The sequence below is a fragment of the Eucalyptus grandis genome, chromosome 4, assembly GCF_016545825.1.
Source record: "Eucalyptus grandis isolate ANBG69807.140 chromosome 4, ASM1654582v1, whole genome shotgun sequence".
NCBI classification, from domain to species: domain Eukaryota; kingdom Viridiplantae; phylum Streptophyta; class Magnoliopsida; order Myrtales; family Myrtaceae; genus Eucalyptus; species Eucalyptus grandis.
Window position 1 is genome coordinate 17550171 of NC_052615.1, and position 27224 is coordinate 17577394.

Here is a 27224-nt window from a genome sequence, read left to right on the forward strand (position 1 = left end):
AAATTAGCCAAATTGACATAACTGGCAATACGTAAAAAGGTTTAGAATTCAATTGACACAATTAAAATTAGGGGTGATCATGGTCCGAGTTGGGCCGGTCCGACGCCTAACCCTAGGATCATGGTCCGGGTTGGGCCGGTCCAACACCTAACCCTAGTTACAACCCCCACAGTGTTAGTTCCCAATTTTTGGGACCGAGAACCAACCCGATCAAGTCTAGGACGAGGACTGGACCGACTTTATGGGTTCGGTCCGGTTCCAGAGTCAATCCGAGACTAACTGATAATTTTTTTATTTCATTTTTTTTAATTCCTTAAAAAGTAAAACTCATTTTTTCAAATTACATATCAATCAACATTATGATCTTGAGCAACAAACTATAAATATAAGTACATAGTCAACATAAATTTAAGATAAGGTGATCATAAAAATTCCACACTAGTTAAAAACAACAAACTATATAAATGATCAAGATTGCTAATAGAGATAAAGTGTTTCCATCACTAAAGCGTACTATAATTTTCTTGCTTTTGATTTGTCTTTGAATCATTCTTCCTTGAGGGAAATGGGATGAGATGGGAAGTTTAAGAGAAAAGAATTTTAGGCCACTTAAGAGAGGCAAGCAGTGGGGCCGTTAAGCGGGGAGCGGCATAGGCGTTGAGCGAGGCAAGTGACAAGTGGCCAACGGCGGCAAGCGACCAACGGCAAGCAGCGCAAGCGTCGAGCGAGGCAAGAATCCAGCGGCCAGCGCCGAGCGGTGAGCAAGTCGAGCGGCCAACCGTGAACGACAAGCAACGAGCCATGAGCGACGATTGGCGAGCGGGTGAGTGTGCACGGCGAATAGGGCAAGGTTGCTCTTGCTCACAAGGGAAAGTTTTGTTTTTAAGTGAAAAATGAATAGAATAAAGACGGAAGAATAAGACAAGAGGCTAAGGACATTTTAAGCCATTTCACAGTGCTATTTACACCGTTTCACGCCGTCATTCACGCCATCATTCGAGCTGTTCAAGTGAAGAACACTGACTGGGTTTGCTATTTATAAGAAAAAAATTATTATATATTAAATATCTAAAATATATTATATATGAATATATTTTATCGACGGTTAGTGCGGGATTGGACCCTAAACTTCCAAGTGACCGGGACCAACACGCACAAGCATGATCTGGGTTCGGGAATCTTAGGACCAAGGACCGACCCGGTCCCCTTGGAAACCAAACCAGGACCAATAGGGTTGGGCCGGTCCAGGGTCGACCCTAGATCGCTACTCACCTCTAATTAAAATATTTAAAATTAAATTGGCATAAGTGCAATAAATTTTAAAAAAAAAATTGGTAATTTTCTCCTCAATTTCATTCGAAGTGGGTTTTTCTCGGCAAGCTCTCAACTTTATTTAAGTTGTAGAAGTCACCTCCCAATGACGAAGTTTAGTCCAATATAGAAATAGGCCAACTTTTAGGTTTCAACCACCTAATTTATTCAATTAATCCAAAATTGTCACCTAGCCAATTATCATCCTCCTGAATCTTTCATACGCAAAGCCCATTAGCTCCCTCACCGGGTCACACTCACTATAGGAAGTAATTCTTGTAGCGGGAGGTTATCATATCGACTGCCTATCTCAACCCTCAAATATTAAGTGGTTTAAAAAAAATTACTTTAATTATTACTGATACAAAGACCTAATGCACATATATCTTGCTTTATATTATAGGCAATGTTATTTTAGTCTTATTTGGAATGGAAATTTGAAAAAAAAAAAATTGCCTAAAATCTCATCAGTAAATGGTATTAAAAACAAAGCATAGGGACGAAACTTGATCATTTCAAAAAGAACAAGGCCTAAAGATGTAATCTTCGTTTAGAGATTTTTACAGACAAGATTCCCGCATTAGTAGCAGAAGCTTGCTCAGTAATTTCCAACGAATTTTTTCTCATAAAAGTTTTGATAGAATGTTATACCGTCAACTTGAATAGTACAAGAATCGGAATTACAATTAAATAGAGTATGAGGATCAAAAGGGAATTCCCCAATTACTGCAGACCAAAAATGTAATTTCTCCTCTCTTTCTAGTATGTTTTTCAAACTTTTTAACTTCAAACTGCCCACCTAGGATGCCAGTATGACATTTAGCGCCACGTCAGTAATTACATTATAATTTTTGTCTAATGTATTATTGCCCAACGTGAAATGTATGATGCCAAGAAAAGTTTGTTGGGTCTCAACAGTCAGTCTCACTGCTGACGCTTCTTCCTCCTCCAGGCGGAAAGTAAAACAGCATTTGACATTTCTGACAATCTGTCCATCCAACGACGTCCCAGGCGGTCATAAAGGAATTTGCATGGCCGCCCATCTTTGGTCAGAAATGACAAGCGAGAAAAAGAACAAACTGAACAGGTGAAAAGAAATTAAGAGGGTCAAGAAATAGAAGAGTAAAATTCGTAGCTTGAAACGATCTGACACGGTGCGCACTATTCGGTCGATTTCTCGTTTGTATTGATGTCAAGCCGCAAATTCAGGCGGCAGAACTTGAGATTCTTCACATTCTACGACTAGGGAGTCGGCTTATCGATATCACAAAGTACCACGATGACGAAGCAATCAGAAACCAGAGCGGAACAAAGAACCGAAAGACTTTGGAGCCGCTGAGTATTTGCTATCGTATCTTGCTATCTCATTAGGTCGAAGCATTTCCAAAATTCGTCCGGTAATGACGTAATCGAAGATGAAGAAAGTACTTCATGCACGATGTGCTTAGAAAATACCGAGCAAAAGCAGCTTTAGACATCAGAGGAGACGACGGGCCTGCACCAACGTCGCACGTGATCGGACTCTTGATTGTTGCGTTCAAGCACACCTACCTTCCTGAAAAGACTTCGGTAGACATCTTGATTCACCCATTTTTCCGTGCATTCTTCGGAAAATACATCGACATCTGAAGGAGGATCAATACCAAGTCATCATCGACAGGCTTCCATACGAAGAGCCTTTTCATCTAGGCAATAACTCGGGGCGCGAATTATGTCAAAAAATTTCCTATTAACTGAATCTAACGGGGCTGACATGTAGTAGTATGCCCCATTTGTTACATCTTGTCATCTTGATTTTTGGGTCTCACATTATGAAAAAAATTTGGAGCATCATTGGATGTTTGGGCAACATTTTGAAAAAAAAAAAGATGTATTTGCTGCTGTTTTCCATCAGCTGGGCAATTTCTCCTCCTGCTCAACGGGTACACACGGTCTCCAAATAGTTTCCGTCCCGACATCCATGAGCGCAATCCCCTTCACAGTTAAGTCGGCCCTGATTCGATCGCTTTTTGCAAAATCCTTCTCTTTTCTGGCTAAAATTCTTTCCTCGATCAGACGTGATATTTGCTCTTCTGTCAAATCAGCCCGTATCAACGCCTTGCCTTTCAACTGCTCCAGAATCTACATTGAAGAAATTTCACATTTAAAGCGAATTTGATCCAAGAATAACTCAATAAGTATTCATTCATAAGAACTTGCATCACCTCAGAATAAGTGATAGGGGGCAGCAAACCCAGAATATCTAAAACGCCCTTTACTTCTTTCTCTATCTCAGTAAGGGATTGAATTATTGCCAATTGCCGTTGCTTCTGTTGCTTCTTCTGGAGTGCATTAGAGAACGTACCAACTTTAAAAGTTAGAGAAAGTAAAGCATAAACGATACACAACAGAGAGAACGTTTGAAAAGGTGCAGCTTCTTTTATGGGAAAGAAACAGTAAACCTAATTACCTTGAGGGTGTTCGTATTGTTGTTTATGAACTTCAAGGCATCCTGAAAAGCACCTGTCAGCACATGTGAGGTGTTCAAGTCGTCGGCCATTTTGTCGAGAAAATCCTTCTGCAAGCCTTTGATGCATTTCTCGGCATCAGGAAGAACCCGGACTGTTTTGCCTTTTGGTTCTGTACCCTCACTGGGAGTTGCCTCTTTGAACGACGACAGAGTATCTTCACAGTCTTGTAATGTCTAACATTGAGAAGACATCCCAAGTAAATTTTCTATCAGAGAGCAGAGTCCAAGATTGCTTGCATGTCACTCATACAAATACATCCAACATAATCAAGGAAGAGCATTTCAGTTGCCACTTTGTACGACGACAGAGTATCTTCAGAGTCTTGTAATGTCTAACATCGAGAAGACATCCCGAGTAAATTTTCTATAGAGAGCAAAGCTCAAGATTGCATGCATGTCACTCATACAAATACATCCAACATAATCAAGGAAGAGCATTTCAGAGTGACTCAGAGTAGTGGCTGCTGGCACTAGAATTTGGCCAAAACCATCCAAAAATCCATACAGATCATTGCAGAGACAATAGGAATGGTTTCTTCTCTAACAGCTTCAAATCCCCACAGTATCTTCTAATTAGTTCGATCAAGCTAGCCCACCCTTTCATTAGCTACATATGAGTCTGAGACCAAAGACTATTGTATGAGTAAGCAGCCAGAAAGATGAGAAGTGATTTGCAGTTAATAAAACACGATTAGCTACATATGAGTCTGAGACCAAAGACTATTGTATGAGTAAGCAGCCAGAAAGATGAGAAGTGATTTGCAGTTAATAAAACACAATTTATACCTGATATATATAATAGACAGCCTCCGATGCACCCTCCAACTGTAAGACTGAATAGTTGAGAGGAGATCTATAGTGTGCACTTATCAAGAAGTGTCTCAAAGCCAGTGGATGGTATCGCTCTGTAATCTATAGTTAATACAGATTGAGTATTTTTAGACACCAGGAATGACGAGAGCTCAAGATAGATGTTAAAACATCAAGAAAGAAAATGGAACAAAATTTGCAAATAGTACCTGACGGATCGTAAAAAAGTTACCCAGTGATTTTGACATTTTCTCATTGTTGTTGGTCACATGCCCATTATGCATCCAATAACTCACACAGCTCTCTTGGCATGCAGCACGACTCTGGGCGACTTCATTCTCGTGATGGGGAAAGATCAAGTCAATTCCACCACCATGGATATCAAATTTGAAAGACAGATAATGAGCACTCATTGCGCTGCATTCTATATGCCACCCTGGTCTGCCAGGACCCCATGGGCTCTCCCAACTTGGCTCGCCAGGCTTTGCAGCCTACAATAACCATATACCTTCAGAGTTACATACCCAGATAGTAATTGAAACAAAGAATTTACTGATGGTACAATGCATTTGCACACCTTCCATAATGCAAAATCAGCAGGATTGCGCTTTCTAGAGTCCACTGCAACACGTTCACCTGCTCTGTGATTTTCTAGCTTCTGCCCTGACAAGCAGCCATAATTTGAGATCTTATCCACAGCAAAGAACACATCTCCATCCACCACATAAGCACAATCATTGTTAATAATCTGCAAACAGCCATAAGGAATATTATTAGTTAAAACTCTCCCTCTTGATCCTAGCGACTTTCAAAATACACGCTGCTGAAGATGCTCCATGTGAAAGTAGAACTTTAGAATAAATAAATAAATATAAAAGCAACTTAGGCAGAGATTTTCATATGGCTATCAACTCCAAATAACTCATCACATGGAAACATACAGTCAAGTCAAATGTACGAACATCAGTTGCTTCCTCTTCTAATTTATATAAAAAATTAGCCCATAAAACATGGTCCTTAAGTTTCTAATTTAGATTATTATTACAGGCTTCTAGTATATCATTGACTCAAATTTCCTAATTAGTAAGGCCCTGTTTGTTAACGTTCTTTTTTTCTGTTTATGAACAAAATTGCTATTTTTTCGTTCAGGAACAAAAAAAAAACAGAAACGCGTTTGTTTACCTTTTTGTTCCAAATCTATTTTTTTGTTCCCAGGAACACATTTGGAACAGAAACAAAAAACAAGAAAAACACGTTTCTTGTTTCTGGAACAATTTTTAAGAACAAATTTTCTCGTCTCTTTTTCTTCTCTTTTTTTCTTCTTTTCTTCTTCTTTTTTTCTTTGGCCGGTCGGTGGCGAGGCTCGGGCTCGCCCAGATCCGGCGAGCCCAAGCTCGCCCAGCCACCGGCGAGGCTCGCCGGCCTAGTGGTGGCCCAACGAGGCCAAGCCTCACTGGCGCGGGGCAAGGCTGGGTGAGCTCGGGCTCGCCAGATCTGGGATCCGATGAGCCCGAGCTTACCCAACCAAGGCAAGGCCGAGCCTCGCCCAACCACCATGGCGAGGGCCGCGAGCCTTGCCGTGGCTGGGCGGCGAGCCTCGCCGTGGCTGGGCGAGGCCACCGGCCCTCATCGGCCGGTCGCCTGGCCATGGCCGAGGCTGGCGACAGGCCAAAAGAAGAAAAAAAAAAAAAGGAAAAAGAAAGAAAATAAAGAAAATAAAAATAAAAATAAAAAATTAAAAAATTAAAATAAACAAAAAAAGAACACATTACCAAACGTATTTCGTTCATTTTTTATTTCCCCGGAACAAGTTTACCAAACGCCGCCTTTTATTCAAAAATTGTTCCCCGGAGCAAAAATAATTTTTTTCTATTTTTGTTCCCTGGAACAATTTTTTAACAAAAACGTTACCAAACGCGCCCTAAAAGTATAATTTCAAATATTCTTGTGAAATTATAACTTCGAATAGCTTTGAATACTCTTTTGGCAAGTACAAACACCACTTCTTTTTTTCTTGGGAGTACTTAACTTCAAATTATAACTCTTTATATGTGCATCCTTTCCATGTGGAGGATAATAACATTTTAGAGAAATTAAACTCATGCATATTGGTAACATATCTTCATATTCATGATTCACTTTACCTAATAACAACGAGAGAATCTGATACAGTATCAAACACAAAGCTCTGAAATCCTTGCCTTCACCAACATAAAGCAAAGACCTCTACTTTAATTTCAAATTTATCTCTCCTCAAATTTACAGACATTCATATGGAGGAACATATTTTCAACTCAAGCCATATCTTAAGATACATGAGAGTCAATGACAGATGGTAACATTTGTTCTAACTTAGACAAATGGGAGAAGAAATTTCCAAATCAAACATGAACAATTAAACTTCGGAATTCTTCAGTGACATCAGTTTTTCTCATCAATAGCAGCTAAATTGGTAGCACAACTGTATAAAGAATCATTTGATATAACTTTACCTTCTGAAGTTCACCACAGAAACCAGGAACTAAAGACATTCGCACTAAAATATCAGAGAAATTATGAGAAAAATATAGAAAGGCTGTGAACTACATACTGTAGCCACAGCAGCTCCTCTCTACATACGACAACTTATGTTTATTCAAGCTCTTATTGAACCGCTCTAAAATATAAGCAGCAGATATAGAGTTGAAACTAGAAACCTGGGTTATCATGTCCTTAATCTGTTCCATGTGATCAGAAACACGTGGCTGGTGAGTAGGGGGGAGGCACTGCAGATCGGCCATATCAGTTAAATACTCTTGGCAAAAGCGATTACTTAAATCCAAGGGATTCTCTCCAGTCTCATTTGACCGACGAATAATCTGCAGATATCCACATGTTAGCAATGTCCAGTCAACTGATTCAAAAACACCAAGAACAATCCAGGTATCCTTGGCATCCACACAACATAACCGAATTTCTAAAATAATACATGAAAACAAGGAAAATCTAACTTTAACAATAAAATGCCAGAATTTCCTGATAACCACAGAATTAAGTAATGAACACTACAGTTCAGTGAAACAGAAATGCTTCTCTCCAAGATAAAAGACTGCTACTTCCATTATTTTAAACTGCCAGAGTTAAATGATGACATAAAATCTTTCTGAAGCTACTTTCAGCAACCGACACATCAACAGGTGTGGCCACTCGTCAAACTTAAGAGAAGTAAATCCCCTTCAGTTGTCAAATGGTGAAACATTATGCAAGTGTTAGTAGTGAAATTTGACTAACAATCTGGAAGAACAGACTTACTTGCCAATAGCACAACAGATATTCCTTCAAAATGTGCATAGCTCATACCACGCGTCTTTAGAAGTATAAAAAATAAAGAAATGAATTCAGCTAGTTGTCCAGTGCAGCTAATCAGGTGGAGTTTCCTCGCCATGATCTCATCCTTAAAGTTCCAATATTCATATAGCAGTTTCAGATTTCCCGTCAATAGAACTATGTAGCACGTCAGGAAATCAATTTCACCCTGGAATTTACAGTATAAAATCTAATAACAGCATTTGATGACACACCAAACAGTTGTGTAATGTATAAGTTGCTACTAAAATGAAGGAAAGAAAGAAATAATCGAATAGCAACCACTACAACATACCATAGTTCTATTGAGTTGAAAAGCATCCAAACTAATTAATTCTATATGACTTAATAATTACTTACTCTCATGTCCATGTGTAGAAATGTCAAAATACCAATTTTTCGGGGTTGAAAAAGCATTTCCACAACACAAAAATTTTAAAATAATTTTTTAATGGCTGATCATGATTTTCCCCTCACACCTACTTGTCCATTTGATACTTGACTTGTTTGTCAGGTTAATTCTCAGAAGTTGGTCAAATACTGCTATTGATGTATTAAAAGTCAGACACTTTCACATTCACAAAGCATGTTGTTCCTTTACATTGAACAGATCTTTGCTTTACACAATACACAGGATATAACGTGTTCTCAGTAAGAACCAAATCGAACTCTCAATTCTCCACAAGAACAACGTACAACTCTGATTTGCCTGTGCAAAGCTACGCAAGTAAAGCAAACAAAACTTTAGAATGTATAAATGAACCCTTTAATCTTCTGATAATAGCCTCATCTTCTTATTACATAAGGATTCTTGTCGCAAACAGTCAATTAGCTCCTGCACTTCTCATATTTCAATTGAAATGTGGGTAGTCCAGAGCTAATGAGAATCACTTCAAAAAATTCATGTCTGCATATTTTCTTTTTTCTTTTTCACATAAAAAAAACATCGACATAAAGACAAATAAAATTAAGCATAATCACAGTACCAATCAGAAGATCACACGTGAGGAAAATCTAATTCAACCAAAAACCACAATGTACAGCCATGAAAGAGTTTACATCTGATATTTATATGGACCAACATTCCGACCTTGTCATCAACATCCGTAAAATTGCGCACATAGGTAACTTCATAGCCCAAGTGCAGGAGGTATCTGCATGAAATCATTTTAAACAACACATAGTTAACATTCAACAAAACCCCGCTAGAGACAGCATGCAATGCTACAGAAATAAACCTGCTAGGTCATGATTTCAGTCAGCAACTCCTCATTTTACGAGGAACCAACCAAGCATGACCCTCCACCGCCTCTACAGAACCAATCTGATGTGCGAGGTGGATTTTTACTTCAAATATAAAGAAACCTCCTTTCCATCTCATCTGCTCCAAAATCCTCAATAAGGCCACTACTCTTGTACATTCTCATTCACCCAACCCATTCTCCATGCCAAAACAAGGTGAGATGTTTCGAAAAGCATACCATCCTCACACTATGAAGCATGCTAATTAAGCTTAAGCACGGACCAGAATGCGACGACTTTGTTAGTGAGAAAACTCTGCCCTCATTAAACTAGAATAGATGTCAATCAGAAAAAATTTCATCATCAATTATAAGTATACAACGAAAATGTTATCCATTTACAATTTTTGTAGGCATTACAGATGACCATTTTTAGAAAAATATTTTCCAAATCCTCCATTTTCGGCGAAACAAATCTACCCTAAATTTTTTTAATTAACATCTTCCCTAAATAAACTCCATAACTAGCAAACGAGAATAACCGGCGAGCTCCAAATGGCAAGAGGCGGCTGCCAGTCCAATCAATTGCGCGACCCATGCGATCGGAGAGACCGGTGTCGTTACCTTTACCTTAGAGGACGTCGAAGGCGACGGCGGCGCGGCCGTGGCCGAGGTGGCTGAAGTCGTACGCCGTGACGCCGCACACGTACATGCCCACCTTGCCTTCCACCGCCGGCCGGAACGCCTCCTTCTGCTGCGTCATCGAATTGTACACCCTCAGCTCCTTCTTCTCCGCCGCCATCGTCGCCGGGCACCTCCTCCGACCTCTCTCTCTCTCCAACTACCGATCGCTCCGATCGGTAACCGGATGACGGGTCCGGCGACGGCGACGGCGACGGTCAAAATTCCTGGGAAAACGCCGGATGGGCTCCCCTCTCGAACAAGCAAAGCAAGAAAACAAGCAAAGCAAGAAATCTCGATTTTTTGTGGGACGACGAAGACGACGAAACCCTAGCCCTAATTCCCCAACTATGCCGTAAAACTTACGCATGCATTTTTTCTGAAATTTTTTTTTCTTGACAGACATTTTTCGAAATTACTCAACTTTATTTGTAATTATATATATATAATTACAAATAAAAATCTGAAGTACTATCATTTTTTTTTTAATAAAAGCCCAAAACGGATTTTATTTCAGTTCCTAAAATGGTCAAATCATTTCAAATAAAAACATAAAATGGCCAAAAATCATCTCCAATTGTTGACTATTTCGATCATTGAAGAAAATGTATTTTGATAAAAAAAATTTCATTTTTTCTTCATCACTTTCTTTCTTTTTTTTTTTTTTCTCTTCCCTCCCCCAACGATTGCCATTGATGAGCAGCAAAAGTCGCCTTCACTGGCATCATGTGAGGGATGCCTCACCAAATCTAGCAAGTGATCGCCTTCATCCGACGTTAGCAAGGGCTACCCTTGCCTAAGTTCGATGACCTCCACCATGGCCGATGGAGGGAAAGGAGAGAAAGAAGAAAGGAAAAAACAAGAAATAAACGGAAAAAAAAAAAAAAATTAAAAGACAAAAATGTCCTTGATCAAAAGGTTAGACTATTTTTGAAATTAATATGACTACTTCAAACTCTTATTTAAGAAAATAAAAGCACTCCAAACCTTTATTCAAAAGTTTCTCTTATTTATACTTTAAAATATTCGAGAATGCAAAAGTTCACCTGGTAAACAAATTCGACTAGTGCTAATATACTACTACTACTATAAAATATTATACTAGTACTAAATTATGGCGAGCGTCTTTAAATCAATTTTTTTTTATTTTTAAAATATCCAATGTGTATCTGAAATGGAGCATAAAATGAGCAAAAAAAAAAAAGAATGATTTGTTCATTTTATTGTTCCTTCAAATCAATCATTCCTTTTGACTTTGTCAAAATCCCAAACCATTCGTGCAGTTACATTAATCACTTCTAGGTGATGTTTGGTAACCATCCAAACATTACCAAATTCTGATTCTTTGTTCCCAAAATCAGTTTAGGTTTAAAATCGCGTTTGGTAAATTTTTGTTCAGGAAGCATTGGGAATACAATCAAGAAACAAAAAAAAAAAGTTGATTCTTGTTTGAAACGAATTTGAGAATCAAACCAAGAACTCTTCTTCTTCCCTTCGACCATCTCGCGATCGCCGTCCACCACCGCCCGCCACCATCCGCCGCTGCCGATTGCCGGCCGTCCCACCACCGCCACCGCTAATCCGGCGAGCTCGCGAGACTCGCCGGACCAGGGCGAGGTCCGGCGAGCTCGGCCGGAGGCAAGCCTAGCCACCGGCGAGGCTCGGCTCCAAGCGGGCCTCGCCGAGGCCGCCGCCTCGCAACGCCCGGCCCTAGATGGCCAAGCAAGGCTCACCCGGCCTCACCTAGCGTCGGCGAGGCTCGGCGACGCAGGGTCGGCCTCGCCGAGGGCCGGCGATGCTCGGTGAGGTCGCCCTCGTCGGCGATCGCCGATCCGGCGACCGACCACAAGAAGAAGAAGATGAGAAAAAGGAAAAAAAGAAGAAAAAAAGTAAAAAAGTAAAAAAATTTTATTTAAAAATTAAAAGAAATTGATTTGGAACAGAATTAATGAGCACGGTACCAAACGCAATTCTATTCTAGAATTAAAAAATTTTGGACGGTTACCAAACGGCTTAAAATGCTTAGAATCAATTCCTGGGAACAGAATCAAAAAAGAATCATTTCTTATCAGAATTTACTCCCGGGAACAGAATCGTTATCAAACGCACCTCTAGTTATATTATTCAAATAGATAGCTAGAAATCTCTTGTGAAGAGATGCAGACTTGCAACAAGCAGTAATGCTAGCTCTAAAGCGAGCACGAACCAATAACAATTTGTGCGTCAAGTGGAACGGACCAAATGATAATATTAATGGTGGGAAGGATGGTCATTTGCTGCCTACATGTGGTAGGCGATTATAAGTGGATGTAGTGATGAAATTGGATTTATTCACCATCTTGAATTGGAAATTGTGGGATCAGTGAAGAGAAAGGTCGCTAAAAGGGACTGGCAGGGGCTTTACGACGATGATAAAAATGGTACGAGTTGATTAAGAAGGTTGACTACTGAAGACCTTTTATAGAAGTCCGTGTATTAGTTAATGTCGGTGAGTTTAGCTGAACTCTTTTTATTTTTAGGTGCGGGATGAGATATGATGAACAAGTTTTAGAAGGTGGAGGGAGAGAAGAGTAGGTACTATGCTTTCTGCTTTCAATTTCATTGCAAAAACTAGTTTTTGAGCTCTACGTCCGACGGTGCACTTAAAGCCATAAATCATGGCTCTTCGTGGATGAAAATTACAATTAATTCCTTTAATATAGTTAGAGCGCACAGCAAAAATTGGGAGATCGCTAGAAGGGAGCCCAAGCTTACCCATATTAAACCATTTTAGCCTATCTAGATTTTCATAATTTAGTATATTTAAGCACTTATTTGGTAGTTCTTCTGTAGTGGCTTTAAATGTAAAAGTGTGCGGTCAATCAAACGCTTGTTTGCTCTTTTTTGCGCCTTTTTAATTTTTTATTTTCAACCTTTTGTGATCGGGTTAGGGGGGAATTATTAAGGAATGATAGGTGGCCTCCCTCTCCTGTCCGGACCCAACGTTGTAAGGTTTCGGGCCGTGGTCGGATCCTGATAGCATTTCGGGCCGACCCGTTAAACAACAATCTTGCTTCTTCTTCTTTTTTTTGAATGTGATCCCTCGTTTGGATTTTAAATTTTTTTTCGTTCTTTTCTTAATGAGCGGTTTTTTTTTTTTCGTTTGCTCAAATGTTATTTGCCGGGTCAATGGGTTCGGGTTAGGTCGGTATCCAGCCTGGAATCGAAAACAGACCTTTGGAATGGCGAACTGAATCGGCTGGTTCTTTTCGTCCAAATTCTAACCTAATGGATCGAGAGGGGAAAACAATCATGCTGGAAAATCACGACAAGCACCGGAGAGCTTTCGAAAGCAAGCATTCTTGATAGAAATGTTTCAGCCTTGAGCTTTGGTTATCTCTATTTAAATGGAACGTTCGTTTTTCCTGCATCCGAATGTACATGTCCCGATTTCTCTCCGACCGCATCTGACCGACGAATGTTCCAGAAGCTGCGAGCAACGTACATGAATAGCTACGTCAATAGCGAGCGGTCCGTGCTGAGTTCGTTCTTGATAGCAAACGCATTAAAGAGAGCGTCTAAGTAAAATGACTCGTCGGGCACCCAGGACGGGAGGGCTTCTTCAGCTAAAAGAACTTCCGGTACGGGATAAGGGATATACTTTTTCCGAGCTTATCGTACGAAATGGGAAGAACAGGAAGCACGCTCTAAATGGCCATAGAAATTGCATAGCTTGCTTCTTTCCCAGTCGAGAAGCCGTCGGAGCCTGTTGCAATCCCATGCGGTCATGCCTGTCAAACCCTTCGATCGGAAAGTTTCCAGGACATTCATCCTACTAAGAAAACATCAGAGCCACGAGCGCTTCCATTGTCTAATTCTAAGGCATTGAAGCTAAGACATCTCACGAACTACTTAGGTATTCAGCAGATAAACCGCTCGACGAGCTACCTATCCTCTTTACAACAAATTAGTCACCGTGTTTTGTTTGTTGTTCATAAACTCTTGTTAATTCACACGAAACCCTTCATTTTTAAGGGCCTAATTTACAGCTGAAGTAGTATCTGCCCGAACTTAAGGCCGGGAATCTTCATGAACCTCAGGCAGAGACAGTGATGATGTGGCACTGATTCTGCTAGGCAGCGGAGTGTTCCTGCGGGACGACCGGACACTCTCATTTTCCCACTCCTCACCAACATCGTCATCATCTTTATCTTCGTCGGCACTTTTCAATACTGGGTAGAGATATGCATTTTGAAGGAAGCTCTTCAAGTTCAGGTGCGGTTCCCTCGCAAGCTCTAGAACGTCCTTCATCATCGCCTCCTAAAAACAATGGCCAAACCAAAATGAGAATAAGGCTGCGTTTGGTTGTATTTCTTTTTTGTTTTTAAACACTTTTTCTTTTTTTTGTTCTTTTGTTCCAGGGAACAAAAAAAAAACAAGAAATACAAGTTTTGTGTTTCTTGTTTCAAACACTTTTGAGAAACACTTATTTTTTTTTCTTTTTCTCTTATTTTCTTGTTCTTTTTTTCTTTTGGCCGGTCGCCGGCCTCGGCCATGCCGGCGCCGGCCTCGGCCATGGCGGCGGCCTCGGCCATGGCCGGCGACCGGCCGACGAGGGCCGGCAGCCTCGCCCGACCACGGCGAGGCTCGCCGCCCGGCGAGGCCGAGGCTCGCCGATCCCAGCGAGGCCGAGGCTCGCCGAAAGCGGGCGGCCGACCTCGCGCCGGCCTAGGCGACCTCGATCTCGCCCGGATCCGGCGAGCCGACCCTCGCCCGCCGGTCGCCCGGCCAAGGCCTTGGCCGGCGACCGGCCAAAAGAAGGAAAAAAATGAAAAGAAAAAAAAAAGAAAAAAAAAAAAAAAGAAAAAATAGAAAAAATAAAGAAATAAAAAAATTATCCAAATTTACCAAACATGTTTCGTTTATTTTTTATTAGGAACAAGTTTCAAACGCGTTGTTTTGTTCAAAAATTGTTCCTAGAAGAAACACTTTTTTCTATTTACGTTCCCTGGAACAATTTTTAAACGAAACGCAAACAAACGCACCTAAACTTTTAGCTTTGTTTTGTTTTCACTTTTGCTTTTCATTAATTATTAGAATCACAGACCTAATAACGTTATCCAAATGATCAGAGATCTAAAAGATACTACCGTATAGAACAATTATACAAATAAAGAAACCTCTTTCGGGCCTGTCTTCTTATATTAGTTCTCTCTTATCCAAATGGACTGGCATGTTAGTGATACCAGAAAAAGATCTCATCAGGGCTAACCTAAGATGTTCTATGTTAATGCCTCCACTGAATGATTAGTCAATATCAAAAGCAACAATCATCTTCTATTTAGATGCTGGGATCCAGCAAATTCAAAAGATAGCAAGCAAATTAGCACATTAAAGAAACTCAACCAGAAAGCTTCAGTTACTTCTATGGATATAAACACTGGTGTTGGCAAAGCCTAAAATTACAAACCTGTAATGGATATCTAGCAAAAGCAGGTTCATAACGGCCTTTGCAGAACCGATGGAAATAGATGGTGAGAAGCGGAAGGGCAATGAGAAATGGAGTCGGAATGGCAGCTTGCTTTGTAGCCAACAGTCCAAAGAGAAGTGACTGTGATATAAACAATGCAACAATAACACGAAGATGAACATCAGGCCAGAATGCTGCAGCACTTTCATACTCCTGATTGTAGACGTTTATTACCTGGAACATTCAAAAGATGTTAGGATTAACACAATGGATACATAGAAGAAGAAAAGAAGAAGAAAGACTTAACATGATTGTTCAAACATGGGTAACAAGAAAAAAAAGGATGTGCAAAGAAAAACTTGGTTTTGAGTTTAAAGAGCCTGGAAGATATCCCATTGGGAACCTCAAATGCAAAGTCGAACCCATCCCTATTGGTGCTGCAGAAATTCTATAACATCATTGATCTTGAAACAAGAATAATCTCAACCTCATGACCTGACCTGTAGAGTCTTGCCAACCTATGTTTTCAGGTAAAGAATCTGAATAAATACAGACCGTCAAAAATGAGAATGCACAAATCTGGGTGAACAACGTAAGGACTGCCTATTTGCAACTCTGTGGGTCACCGTTTGAAATTTTTCCGTCAATCTTACTGTTACAAATTCCATAGTGATCCCTCATCCCCAAGGATAACAATTACTCACAGTTACGTTCTTATAAATTAAAATAAAAACGCACGTTGTCTACTTATGGATATTTTTGGCTGTTGGGTTTGCAGAGACATACCATAAGCATAACTAACAGAGAAAATGCAAACATCATTGGGACATTAAGGCTATTTAATGTTTATGGAAATATGATCAAAAGAGTTCGCTTGTCGGCATGGAAGTTCTTTGACTTAATTAAGCAGGCATGAACACCAAGACTCAACCTAATGGACAGATAAAAAAGTTTGCTTGACTTCGTAACTGAGATTAATCATGATTGAAAGTCCTCTAGCTTCCTACATTTCGGGCATATGAGCATATGAAACTTCAAAGAAGATATTCCCAATCATTATTTTCATAATACCTGATGACGAAGCACGACATAAGCCAGGCCAAAGAAAACGAGTATGAAAGGAAGCAAGGCAGGTGTCACAGGAGCATATACAAGGCCCAGTAAGATGTAAAACTGAATTTCAGGTTCTCCAGTGTCGAAACCAATGCTTCCAGGATCCATTGCCTCCTCCCTATCCTTTTCAGTTTTCACCAAGAAAAAATTCTTCAAGTGGTAGATAATCAAAGGCATCAGCATTAAAATCTCTGCTGCTGTTCCAGTCCAACCACCGACTATAATGTAAGTAATGAAGAAAGTTGCTTTCTGGGGAATGGCCACCCCAATTGTTTTGGGAATTCTGCCAAGAAAGGTAACATGTATGAAAACTTCTCCAGGACAGCTAGCGAGTTCATAAAATTGGAAAAAATAATCTGCTCCGTAAAGTGCTGCCTAAAAGGCGAGTTCTATCACCCAGAATAATGTCATGCCGAGGTCAATGAATTTTAGCTCACTCAATCGTTCAAGTAATCTTTAAATCAGGGCCCCAGCGCAGTAGCCAAAACACCATAATATCACCCCCCCCGGGCTTCTCTCTCCCTCTCATGCGCGCACAGTGTATGTGCAACCAACCAGAAACAGAGTATAATCATGACCACAACTATTTGTTTGAATATCACTGTATGTGTATATGTGTGTGTAAAAAATGTATGGTTGTATGTATTTGTGCATACGTACGTGTGCGCAATACACTTTTTCCTCCTATCTACCCAAGGATGGAAGGGTGGCAGGCGCTGAATGGCAACTGATTTGGAAATATAAAGGAGACGTGAAAGAACAAGATGGACTTGACATACTCACTGGCCGGCTGATGAATGAACGAGTTCAGTTGCTCAAAGGCAGAACCAGCAATCACGCTACCCAGGAATACATTCACGAGATTGAAAAGATAATATTTACTTGCTGATCTCCTTTCAAGAGATGATAGAGATATGAAGCCTTCAAATTTAGACATGATCATCAATATTGGAGGCAGGAAAAGGAGAAAAAGCTTCAACACAAGCCCAGGCAGACAACCCTGGATGAATGACTTAACGAAACCACTGCAAGTTTAATCATCAAGATAAAGTCAATTTCCATCAGCACCTGTTGCGAAATCAATTCGATGCAATTAAAAGCTAATAAGTAGAGAGAGATAAGAAATTAATAACCTGACTTACATTTTGGTAATGGGCTTGAGAAAAGGAGCTACTTTCTCGATTCCATCAATGCTTGCCAGAGATTGCACAAAAGCAATGGGTATCATGGAAAAGAAGGTGAGGAAAAAGAACGCAACGGCCATAATTAGTCTTCTGATTGTGAGAGAAACATATGGGATGGCAAGGTTTGGCCAATACACATCACGTGGCTCCGGAGCCCAATCAGTGAGCCATAGAGTTGGATTTCTGCACTGTTGAGTTTGTGCACAGACAGCTGCACCCCATCTAGTCTTGAAGGAAACAAATGCAGCAGGCATTATAGACTTTGGATCACTTGCAACTTTCTCTCTTTCTGCTTCTATCTGAACAGAAGATTGTCAATTACATTAATGCGGTCCTCGATTAAGATCATTTGGTACTCACAGAAACGAATATAGGTATCAGATGTGCTTACTTCTTTTGATAGTTTCTCAACTTCCAAAGGATAATAATCAAGAGCATCAACCTTATTTCCACAGAGCCCAAGAAAACCAATCTGGTAAAAGGAAGATATGAAGAAGTGATGTAAGTGACACAACGCATCAAGGAAAAATAACCATTAAACTATCGGTTGAAGATGCAGTCTCTCATACAAATCTCTGATATTCTATAGTACCTTTGTTAAGGGTCTTTTTGAATTATTTCTGGTATACTTAAGCTGGCAAAAGTCTAGCCTGTTCTGCATTTTTTTCTTCTTCTTGACCAACTCAGCAAGCTTGTTTGCGTTGTACACCACCTGCAGAAAATTTCGAAGTAAGGAATTGAAGAAATAGAATTATGTCTGAATAAAAGCATCCACTGACGATTATACGGATGGCAATGCATATGATACATTAAAATATGATAATAATCTGTCCAACAAAGTTGAGAAAAGACTTAAGTCTTTGAATTTTTCAAATGGCTAACACTTTCTCACAGGTTAACAGAAGGCCAGTAGGAAGATCAAAAGTACAAAGAGTGGCCAACAGCAACAGCCAGCAACTCTTTCTAATGGACAAGGTGAGGCAGCAAAGGGTCAAAAAGGAGGGGGAGAAGGGAATCTTTTCTTGCTCGTGTACCATGCCAGCATAGATAGCAGACATGTTATTACCTAAAGTCTCTAGCGTCAAAGCAAAAACTAATGCGGCAATAAATGATATGTAAAGCACGGAACAAGATTCATATAAACCAAAAGGGAAAGGTCACACAGACAGAAGCTATCACAGATCCTAGGAAGGAGCATGATGAGCTAATGGATTTACATAGAAAGTATCCACCATAATTATTCTAGAAAGACATTCAGTTTCATCAAGCCAACCTGATGGGTCAGATAATGATCCGGGTGATTAACCAAGAAGAAGTGCTCCACAAGCTCACTAACAGACTCATCTGGATCTGGGGGAACATTTCTGACAAGTACCTGTAAAAATACGGTTCCAAGGAAAAATGTCTCATGTTACGAAGAAACCCTTGGAATTCTAGCCTCCAAGTTCCAAAATTACAGATTACAACCAAATCAAGGTTAATTAAAAATCATTTATTTAGTTTAATCAACACCAATGATACATGGAGTCCACCCTACCGAAAATTGATCAGCGCGTGGCCGTTCAGATGCAAGAAACTGCAGCCGCATCAAAGCAACTGTCTCATACTCCTTACGCAACACATAGCATGTCCAAAAGGTGAAGACATAAGCCATTATAATATGAGCCCAAAACCTGCCACATGATGCATTAAATGAATAGTTTGATAATAAGTCACTACCGAAATGTAATCAGAGTTTAGTAAAACATTTTATTGAAGATAAGTTGTGTAAGGACCTTGGGTCTGTCACTATACATATTGTTCACTTTGGATACTAAGTTATTGTCATTTTATTTTTCTTGAGATAGCCATACTACCCCAAGAAAACGTATATATATAGTTAGAGGAACCAAGCCTTATAAGTCAGCCCAAAACTCCCTCCCTAAGTAATGTGGGACAAGAGACGTGCCCCATCCCTGCACATGTCTGGGGACTAAGGTGCACCGCCATTCCTCCTCCTCACGCACCACCACCTCGGCCATCACACTCTCCACCCCTTAGGAGCACAGCATCCTTACTGTGGCCCCACACACGATCGTGCATCGGCTCTTATACCACCTATAAGGACCCTAGGCCCATCACTATACATATATTGTATGCTTTAATTATTAAGTTCTCACGATTTTGTTTTTCTCGGGGCAACTCATACTCCCAAGCCTTATAAGCCAGCCCAGAACTCCCATTCTAGGTGATGTGAGACAAGAGACACACCCTCTCCCTACACATGTCTAAGGACCGAGGCACAGATGCACTACCATCCCTCATCCTCATGCACCGCCTCCTAGCGCAGTCACACTCTCCACCTCTTAAGAACACAGCATCCTCGCCATGGCCCCATACACGGTCAAGAGTCCACTCTGATAGTATCCATATCATTGTTAAATATCTTAGCAAGAACAATTGATCATATCCAAGAAACAAGAAAGGATGAACTGCATTAATATAAGCAAGGCAATGCATTGAAATTAGCATGGCTATTGAGTGAATATTAGCAAAGACAATTAGGCTAAATATTATCAGGATTTTTATTTGATTATCAGCAAGGATCTAATTATTCTACCTATGACTATGATGAAACTCTTGCTACAAGCTTCAAGATATTTTTCTGAAATATTTTATATCAAAATTTTACAGCTAGTGATATGGCATGAATTTCCTGTTTAGAAAATATTGATTGACTTTCATTCTTAAACATTATCTTTGTCACATATTTAATCACTCAAGATATCTTAAATAATTGGCAATCATCCCAAATGCAAGATTCTTTCCTTAGCTAAAGCAATCTACTTATGGAAATCAAAAGTTTTTTTGGATGGACAATTAAATCAATGGAATCTATGATTGTTCAACCTGAATTGCTACCCTAATCTTCTTAACAATCGTCTAACATTGCTTGGAGATTGATCCTCTTGAAGACTGTCCAAACGAAAAGTTTTAGATGTTGAGGAGTATAAAAGAAAACCAAAGCCTCGAAGAGAGACTAATGAAGAGATAAAAATTCCAAATTCTAAGAAAGCTTCACGTGTTCTCATTGTCTTTCATGAGCATTCCATTGTAATCTTTTGAGAAGTGTTGGTAGAGTGATAGTTTGTGTTTAGATGTGAGATAGTGAGTCCTATCAGTTTATGTAATAAGTAATACCTACTTTGAGGAGAAGTGCTTAAGTTCAAGCAAAACTTGCTAATGTAGACTCTAGCCAATAGACTGTTGGCATAAGACAATGGACATAGCCTTACACTAAGCTGAGCCATTGTAAGCTCTGTGTGCAATGTTTTCTTTCTCCCTAGTTAATTCATTTATTGCTTGATAGAAATACTATACTCAAATATTACCAAAATCTAATCATTTTCATACTCTCTAGGATTTGTTAAAATCATCTATTCACCCCTTCTATGTGATATTGTTAGCATAGCATAGGCATTATAGTGTAGCAACATGGTCCCAATAACAGCCCTCGTAGTTTGGTTTGGAGAAAGAGACCAAGGATAAAAATGGGTGTTCATTCAAATTTGATACAAATTTATATTTTTTGGGAATTAGTTGAAATCCTTTATTTTTCATTTCAACCCAATTGTTCAAATTCAAGATCTCCCACCACATGGATCTCTTGGAAAATCATTGGCTTATCAAATTATCTATCGAGCCATGAAAAAGATTCAACAAAAGACTAAAAACGTAAATACCTTTTTATGAAAAAAAATCAAGCTCTACTTCTGTGTTGCTCAATATGTTCCTAAAAAAAATCTGATTTGGCCTAATAGATTGAATTAGAGAATCAAAATCAAGAAGAAATGGGCATATGCTAGTAAGTCAATTGATAGGTTTGGTAATCCAAACTAAGGAATCCCTTAGATATGATGCAAAATGGATGATAATTGAGATTCAAGCTGTGAGATGTTGGTGCAAAAGGAAACCTGATTAAGGGGGAGCAAATTAACACTAGCTCATACATGAGCGAAAAATTGTTGCATTGCACATTTGATTTGTGTTAAAAAAAATCCCACATTAGATAATTGATGTGGTGTGGAGTAATTAATATATTTTAGTTGGCAAATAACTCAATGACTCATGCTTTTGAGTGAAGGTGTATCTAAGTAGATATATTAATGGGCTTGAACTTTAGACACCCTCTAGGTAACTCTCTAGGTGAAGTGTATCAAATTGCAGTAGTGCACTTCCAACAAATGATATCAATGCCGTGCTTGATTGAGTTAAATCGAATCAATAGCAACAAAAGAAGTAAAAGTGAAAGTCGACAGATTAGATGGGAAATATTTTGGTTTTTAGAGGAATATATACTTACCCCTATCCGAGGAGAAGCCAAACTTGATGAAGCAAAATTTTTGGGAATTGCTAGATCATATGGGTTCAATGAAGGCTCTATCATACATGTACAAGAAGCCCTTTGGGATCAACAAAGTCTACTTGATACAATGTCTCTTTAACTTAAAGATGGGCATAAATGATCATATCAAAAAATTCAATATGATCATTAGTCATTTAAGTTCGGCTAAAACTGACTTAAATGAGGAGGTACTTACTTTGATTATATTATTCTCATTGCCTATTAGTTGAAATACTACGTTATTGCTATCAGTGATTCCTCTAAGTCAACAAGCTTGAGACTTGATTGGTCCACGGTTTGATTTTAAGGACATCCGTAAGACATAATTTGGTGAAGTGTTCAAATGGATTTGGACGTTATTTAGCTCAAGATGAATTGCAATCAGAAACTCCTATTATGACAAGTACTAGCAGAGTAATCGAAATAGATGTTGCTAATAGCAAAGTGAAGCCTATAGAGCCAATACTTGTAGTAATTAATAAATTAAACAAGGTGCGTGTTCTATCTCCCGACAAATATGGATGCAACTAGAGTTTTGCATCTGTGATTGAGAAGATGGCATCAAAATATCCCTATGAAGCAATGGAAGGCGAACATGGAGTTGGTATTCTGATGAGATCTGTGGTTATAGTAAAATTCAAGTGTGGCTTGGACTTAGAAGATATATGTGGCAATTGAGCCCATGAGGAGCTATGGGAGGGTAGCAGCAAAGTTCAGATTTTCCGGCAAAGTGATTATGACTTAGCTTAATATCAAGCCAAGGTTGATGTTATTAAAATTATATCTCAAGTTTGAGCTCGAAAAGTAAAATTTCTTAATCCAAGTAAGTTTCCTAATTTGAACAAGTTTCTTAGTTGAATAGTTCCTAGTTGGAGTAGGTTTCCTGCAAAGGGTTTTCCAATTTTGAATCCAATTCTCTTATATATAAGAAGTGGTTAGAGTTTCCAAGAGGACCTTGTGCTTGCAAATCTTGTGGTAAGATTTATGAAATTCCTTTATGAGATTAAGAGGTTATTTCATGAGGAATTGTAAGTGATAAACACTATATGAATTATTAGGTATCATTGGGGGTTGGTAAATATTGAGAGTGTTTGAGCAACTTGAGTGTGGTTATAATCCTTATGTTATCATTTAATCTATAATAAAATTATTTACTACCAACCTCTGTACATGAGTCACACCAACCGAATCACGCAAATGTGATATGCAATTTATTTTATTGTTCCATTTATTTTGTTGTTCGATCACTTATTTCCACAACAAAAGCCAAAGTTAGTCCTTTCAAGATAATTGGTTAGAAAGGGGAAAAAAAGAAGTCAATTGACGGTCTCATGACATTCCAAGACTGTAAGTGTCAGTTATATGTAGCATGACTTCTTATATTTTGCCTGGATGAACAGACATCATGGAACCTCTGCAGAGGAACTGTCCAAGATTACGGATTTGGTGAGACATATAACAGTTGTTTTCCAATTTTTTAGTGAAACTCTTAAATATACCCTTTCATCCCTGGCTCAACTGTTTCAATGCAACTAAAAGACTTCAGAAGATTAAACTTACAGCCTATAAAGCAAGCCTGATGAAAATAAGCAACAAGCCCACTGTAATTCTTGTGAAGCCCAAACTGAATACCAACTATCAGCTTATCACCCCCGGAACACAGACTTACATTGGCGAAGGAAAAAAAAAAGAAGCAAAGAATACCAGATCAAAATAAGCAAAAGCTCCATACCTATTTGATCCGAGTGGGACATTTGAAATTGAGAGTTTGTCTATATAGCTAGAAGTTACGTTCTTAACCCTGGCCTGCTCTAGAGTGCTATTCATCCAATTTACGGGAACCAAAATAGTCCACGCCAGGATTGTTAGAGGAACAAAGATCTTCAGTCTGCATCAATGACATGGAGAAATTAGGAGAACAGTTCCTGATGCATCTACAGCTGTGCATTGCCAACTGAACAGATTTTTAGCTACACAGGACACTTTTAGAGAATATATTCTGGCTCGTATGGTACGTACATGAATAGATTGCACTCCACAATCCTCATAACAGAGAAAAACGAACAGGGCAACATGCTTAGTGTAACAAGAGCTTACTTGGCTGTCGGTAAATCAACCTACAATTGTACAAGTAGCCGATGTTACATCAGTTGTTCTTTTCCCCTGTTTTTAATTCATGAAACTTCATCCGTTTCTACAATTTTTAATTGCGCCAAAATTGCCCACCACGTTAAAAAAAACTACATGCAGGTCCTTTTGATGGATCTATGGGCCCATTTGGTATTCTATAGAGGTGCTGCAGTGGAGTAGTGGTAGCTGAGTTGTGATATGATGTTCCAAAAATATTAAAGACGCACTGCATGCTTTAGAGCTGCCCCCCCAGGAGCAACATCTCAGAACAAAGTGGGGCAGCTCCCGGAAAAAGCACCTTAGAGGTACTGCAACTTGTGAAGCTTCACAATGTCTGAACATTCTGCCGAGCACTTAATTGAAGCTGAAGCGATCTTTCAAAAGCTATAGCTTTTGCCCTGCGAATATATCAAACATCATCTAAGTCTACCCTAACGTGCCTCTTTTATGACAATTGGCATACAGGTTCTCATTCCTGTACCACATCCACTAGCATGCCAAGATTTACTCAACTTAAGGCTAGAACTTGAGTATAATATCGTTTCAAATGGAATTATAGGAGCATCTACCCTGCCTTTAATCCACATATGCAACCGAAGATCATCAAAGCAAAAGCAAACACAGGCATTCGTGCAATTGTAATAGAAAACATATGATGGCATTATGTCCTGCATCGAATTGCGTAAACCCTTGATGAATTAACAAGAGATAATGACACTAATCAATTGCGGCTTGACACATCCATGCAACAGGAAGAGAGGACAAAATCTAATTCGGCTTACCCCAACAGATAGATTCTTAAATAGACAGCAGAATCCAATCCCGCATGGTCAGTAAGTTCTTCTTCAGGCATTTTGAGCGCATCTGGCATCCAATTTAAAAACCTCATGCATGAACGGAAGTCCAAGTTGACAAACTCGGGAACAGATGGCCCCCCACGAGTCGAGCTGGTCCGTAAGCCCTTGAGATACCATTTGGGGAAATATACTCTATCATTGTAAGGTTGAAGCCTTAGAATGGCAAATGCTACGGAAAACGCCAATACACTGAGAATACTGATTGCTACAGCAAGTCCTATATCCGAAAGAGTTGCCATATGTCCGTTCCCTTATTCATAAAAAAATTGTTCCACCTGCAGAGAAAAAAACATATATCAGCACAAGCTGTCAATTCATATTTTTGAAAGAGATAATGAGACGTAATATCCTCATGAAGTTCCATCATATACTTGAGAACGACAATAAGGTATAATAGCAAGCTAGCTCTAATTGCAGTGAGAAGCATTCAATCGACTATCCCATGTTCTAATGCCTCAGCTGATTTTGGGCAGGTGTATAGCTGATTTTGGGCAGGTGTATCAATCTTCCTCAAAAAATCAACCTACAAGGGAAAAAATTGAGGCAAGTTTGAGCATCCGTTCTGCGACCCCTAGCTACATACAAAGAGTGATCTCATAGCACACGACAGACATGTGACTATTGATATTGCCCGTCTAACCACTTCACTTACAACTTGCCTCTCTCCTCTCAAACCTTAAGTGGCAAGACCAGTCCCCACGCTCAAGTTCCTTAAACATCAAAAGTTGAGGAATTACTCACAAGTTCCTGGAATAGGCAAACTGGAATTTTCTCTTTTGCTAGGTAGTGGGTAGTAGGTATACCTCTATGCAAATCGCTCTTATGATCGTTTCAAGCACCAAGCTTCATCACTGAGCAGGCTTGCAGATTCACATCGCGCATGCTGTATGCCACAGAACAACTACTTCAGCTTTTGCTAGACAGATTCATGTTTGTGAGGATGGTTGCCTCAGGAAATCTGATTAGAAAATGAGAGAATGGTTATAATGCTTGAAAGATAGGATGGAGCCATTAAGTTAATTTTTCAATAGAAAAGAAGTTGATAATTTTGTATAAGAGTTTGTAATCAAGCTTTACAAATAAATTTTGTTAAACTATTGAAAAATTCAGTGTCCTCGAAACTGATGGTAGTTTTGTATAATTGCTAGTAATTTTATTCCATTGACAAATTTCACAAATAAATATTTCTAAATTATTGGAACAGCTTGTACTTTTGAAACGCCCAAATAAATAGAAAAAAAAAAAAAAAGACATTACCACGCTTACTTTAAAATCAAAACTTTTCACTAGATTACTTAAATGGATGTTCTAACGAAGTCCTCTTACGTGACTTTTTAAATTAATTTTTTATTACGAGGTGGCTTTCTTGAAAAATTTCTAAGTTCAAGGTGGATGATTTTCGATCGACATGCAAAAAAGGGGTCAAAACGTGGTTTTTACCCTTCTGTTCTCCAATTTCATTTGAAACTGAAACCATAAATTCTAGAAAGGGAAATGCTCTTCTAAAAAGCTTGAGCAGTGGATGGGTTCAAGATGAGATGAGTAGAGGAGATGTTCAAGCTTATGAGATAACAAAGTGGGGATCGTCCCAATCGGGTTAAGTGAGGCTAAGGTGATGACGAGTCTGACAACGCAACACGCGGAATTGCGATTAATTTGGATGAATCACAAAGAAATTGCTGGGTTTGGGACGGGCCTCGCCAGAATCCTGCAGATCGCAGAGAAATTGAAGATGATGGAAACGACATGCTGGGGACATAATGAAAAATCACCAGCATCTTCCTTCATCGAGAGAGAGCTCTCTTCTTGGCCGTTACTTTTTTCTTTTCTCTGTTTTGCCGGTTCCTCCCTTGTTCCCGGTTCGGCCCTCTCTCTGCTTTTCTCTGACCTTCCCCTCTTTGCCCTCCCCAATTTTACAGCTCCCTCTCTCCAGTTAGTTTTTTCTCCCCCACTTTTCCAACATGAAATTAAGCCGTTTGTCATGCTTCTACTCTCCATTCTAAGATTCACCTCAAATTTTGACCCAAAATGCAAAGTTTTGAATTAGGGTTGAAGAAGAGGGGATTTGGTTGATTTGGCCGAATTAAAAAGAATGAATATCTTTGTGCAAGAATGAGTGATTTCAACACATTTCTAAACTCTCCCCTGAGGTTTATATCTAAATAGCACCCTTCCAACATGGAAGGGGCCGATGGTGCCACCGGGAATGG

General features: G+C 39.4%; 2 protein-coding genes across 3 annotated transcripts; both read right to left on the reverse strand.

Moving 5' to 3' along the window:
* Positions 1–3020: 3020 nt before the first annotated feature.
* Positions 3021–10185, reverse strand: LOC104441430 (cysteine--tRNA ligase 2, cytoplasmic). 2 transcript variants are annotated; one of them, XM_039311580.1, is made up of 9 exons: positions 9849–10185; positions 9066–9132; positions 7327–7488; positions 5208–5378; positions 4840–5121; positions 4607–4732; positions 3761–3994; positions 3516–3632; positions 3021–3432 (listed from the first exon to the last, which is right to left on the reverse strand). In XM_039311580.1, exons 1-9 carry the CDS (start codon positions 10016–10018, stop codon positions 3202–3204), a joined length of 1560 nt encoding a protein of 519 aa, XP_039167514.1. In that variant the 5' UTR covers positions 10019–10185; the 3' UTR covers positions 3021–3201. The 2 variants fall into 2 exon arrangements, with proteins under 2 accessions (XP_039167514.1, XP_039167515.1); XM_039311581.1 differs by having other exon boundaries at positions 9066–9129; positions 9841–9975.
* Positions 10186–13782: 3597 nt separating this feature from the next.
* Positions 13783–25966, reverse strand: LOC104441428 (calcium permeable stress-gated cation channel 1-like). Its single transcript, XM_039311253.1, has 12 exons — positions 25818–25966; positions 24940–25289; positions 23760–23915; positions 19181–19316; positions 18917–19018; positions 18236–18355; positions 18035–18115; positions 17602–17942; positions 17239–17484; positions 16418–16742; positions 15347–15580; positions 13783–14196 (listed from the first exon to the last, which is right to left on the reverse strand). Exons 2-12 carry the CDS (start codon positions 25251–25253, stop codon positions 13948–13950), a joined length of 2304 nt encoding a protein of 767 aa, XP_039167187.1. The 5' UTR covers positions 25254–25289; positions 25818–25966; the 3' UTR covers positions 13783–13947.
* Positions 25967–27224: the final 1258 nt, after the last annotated feature.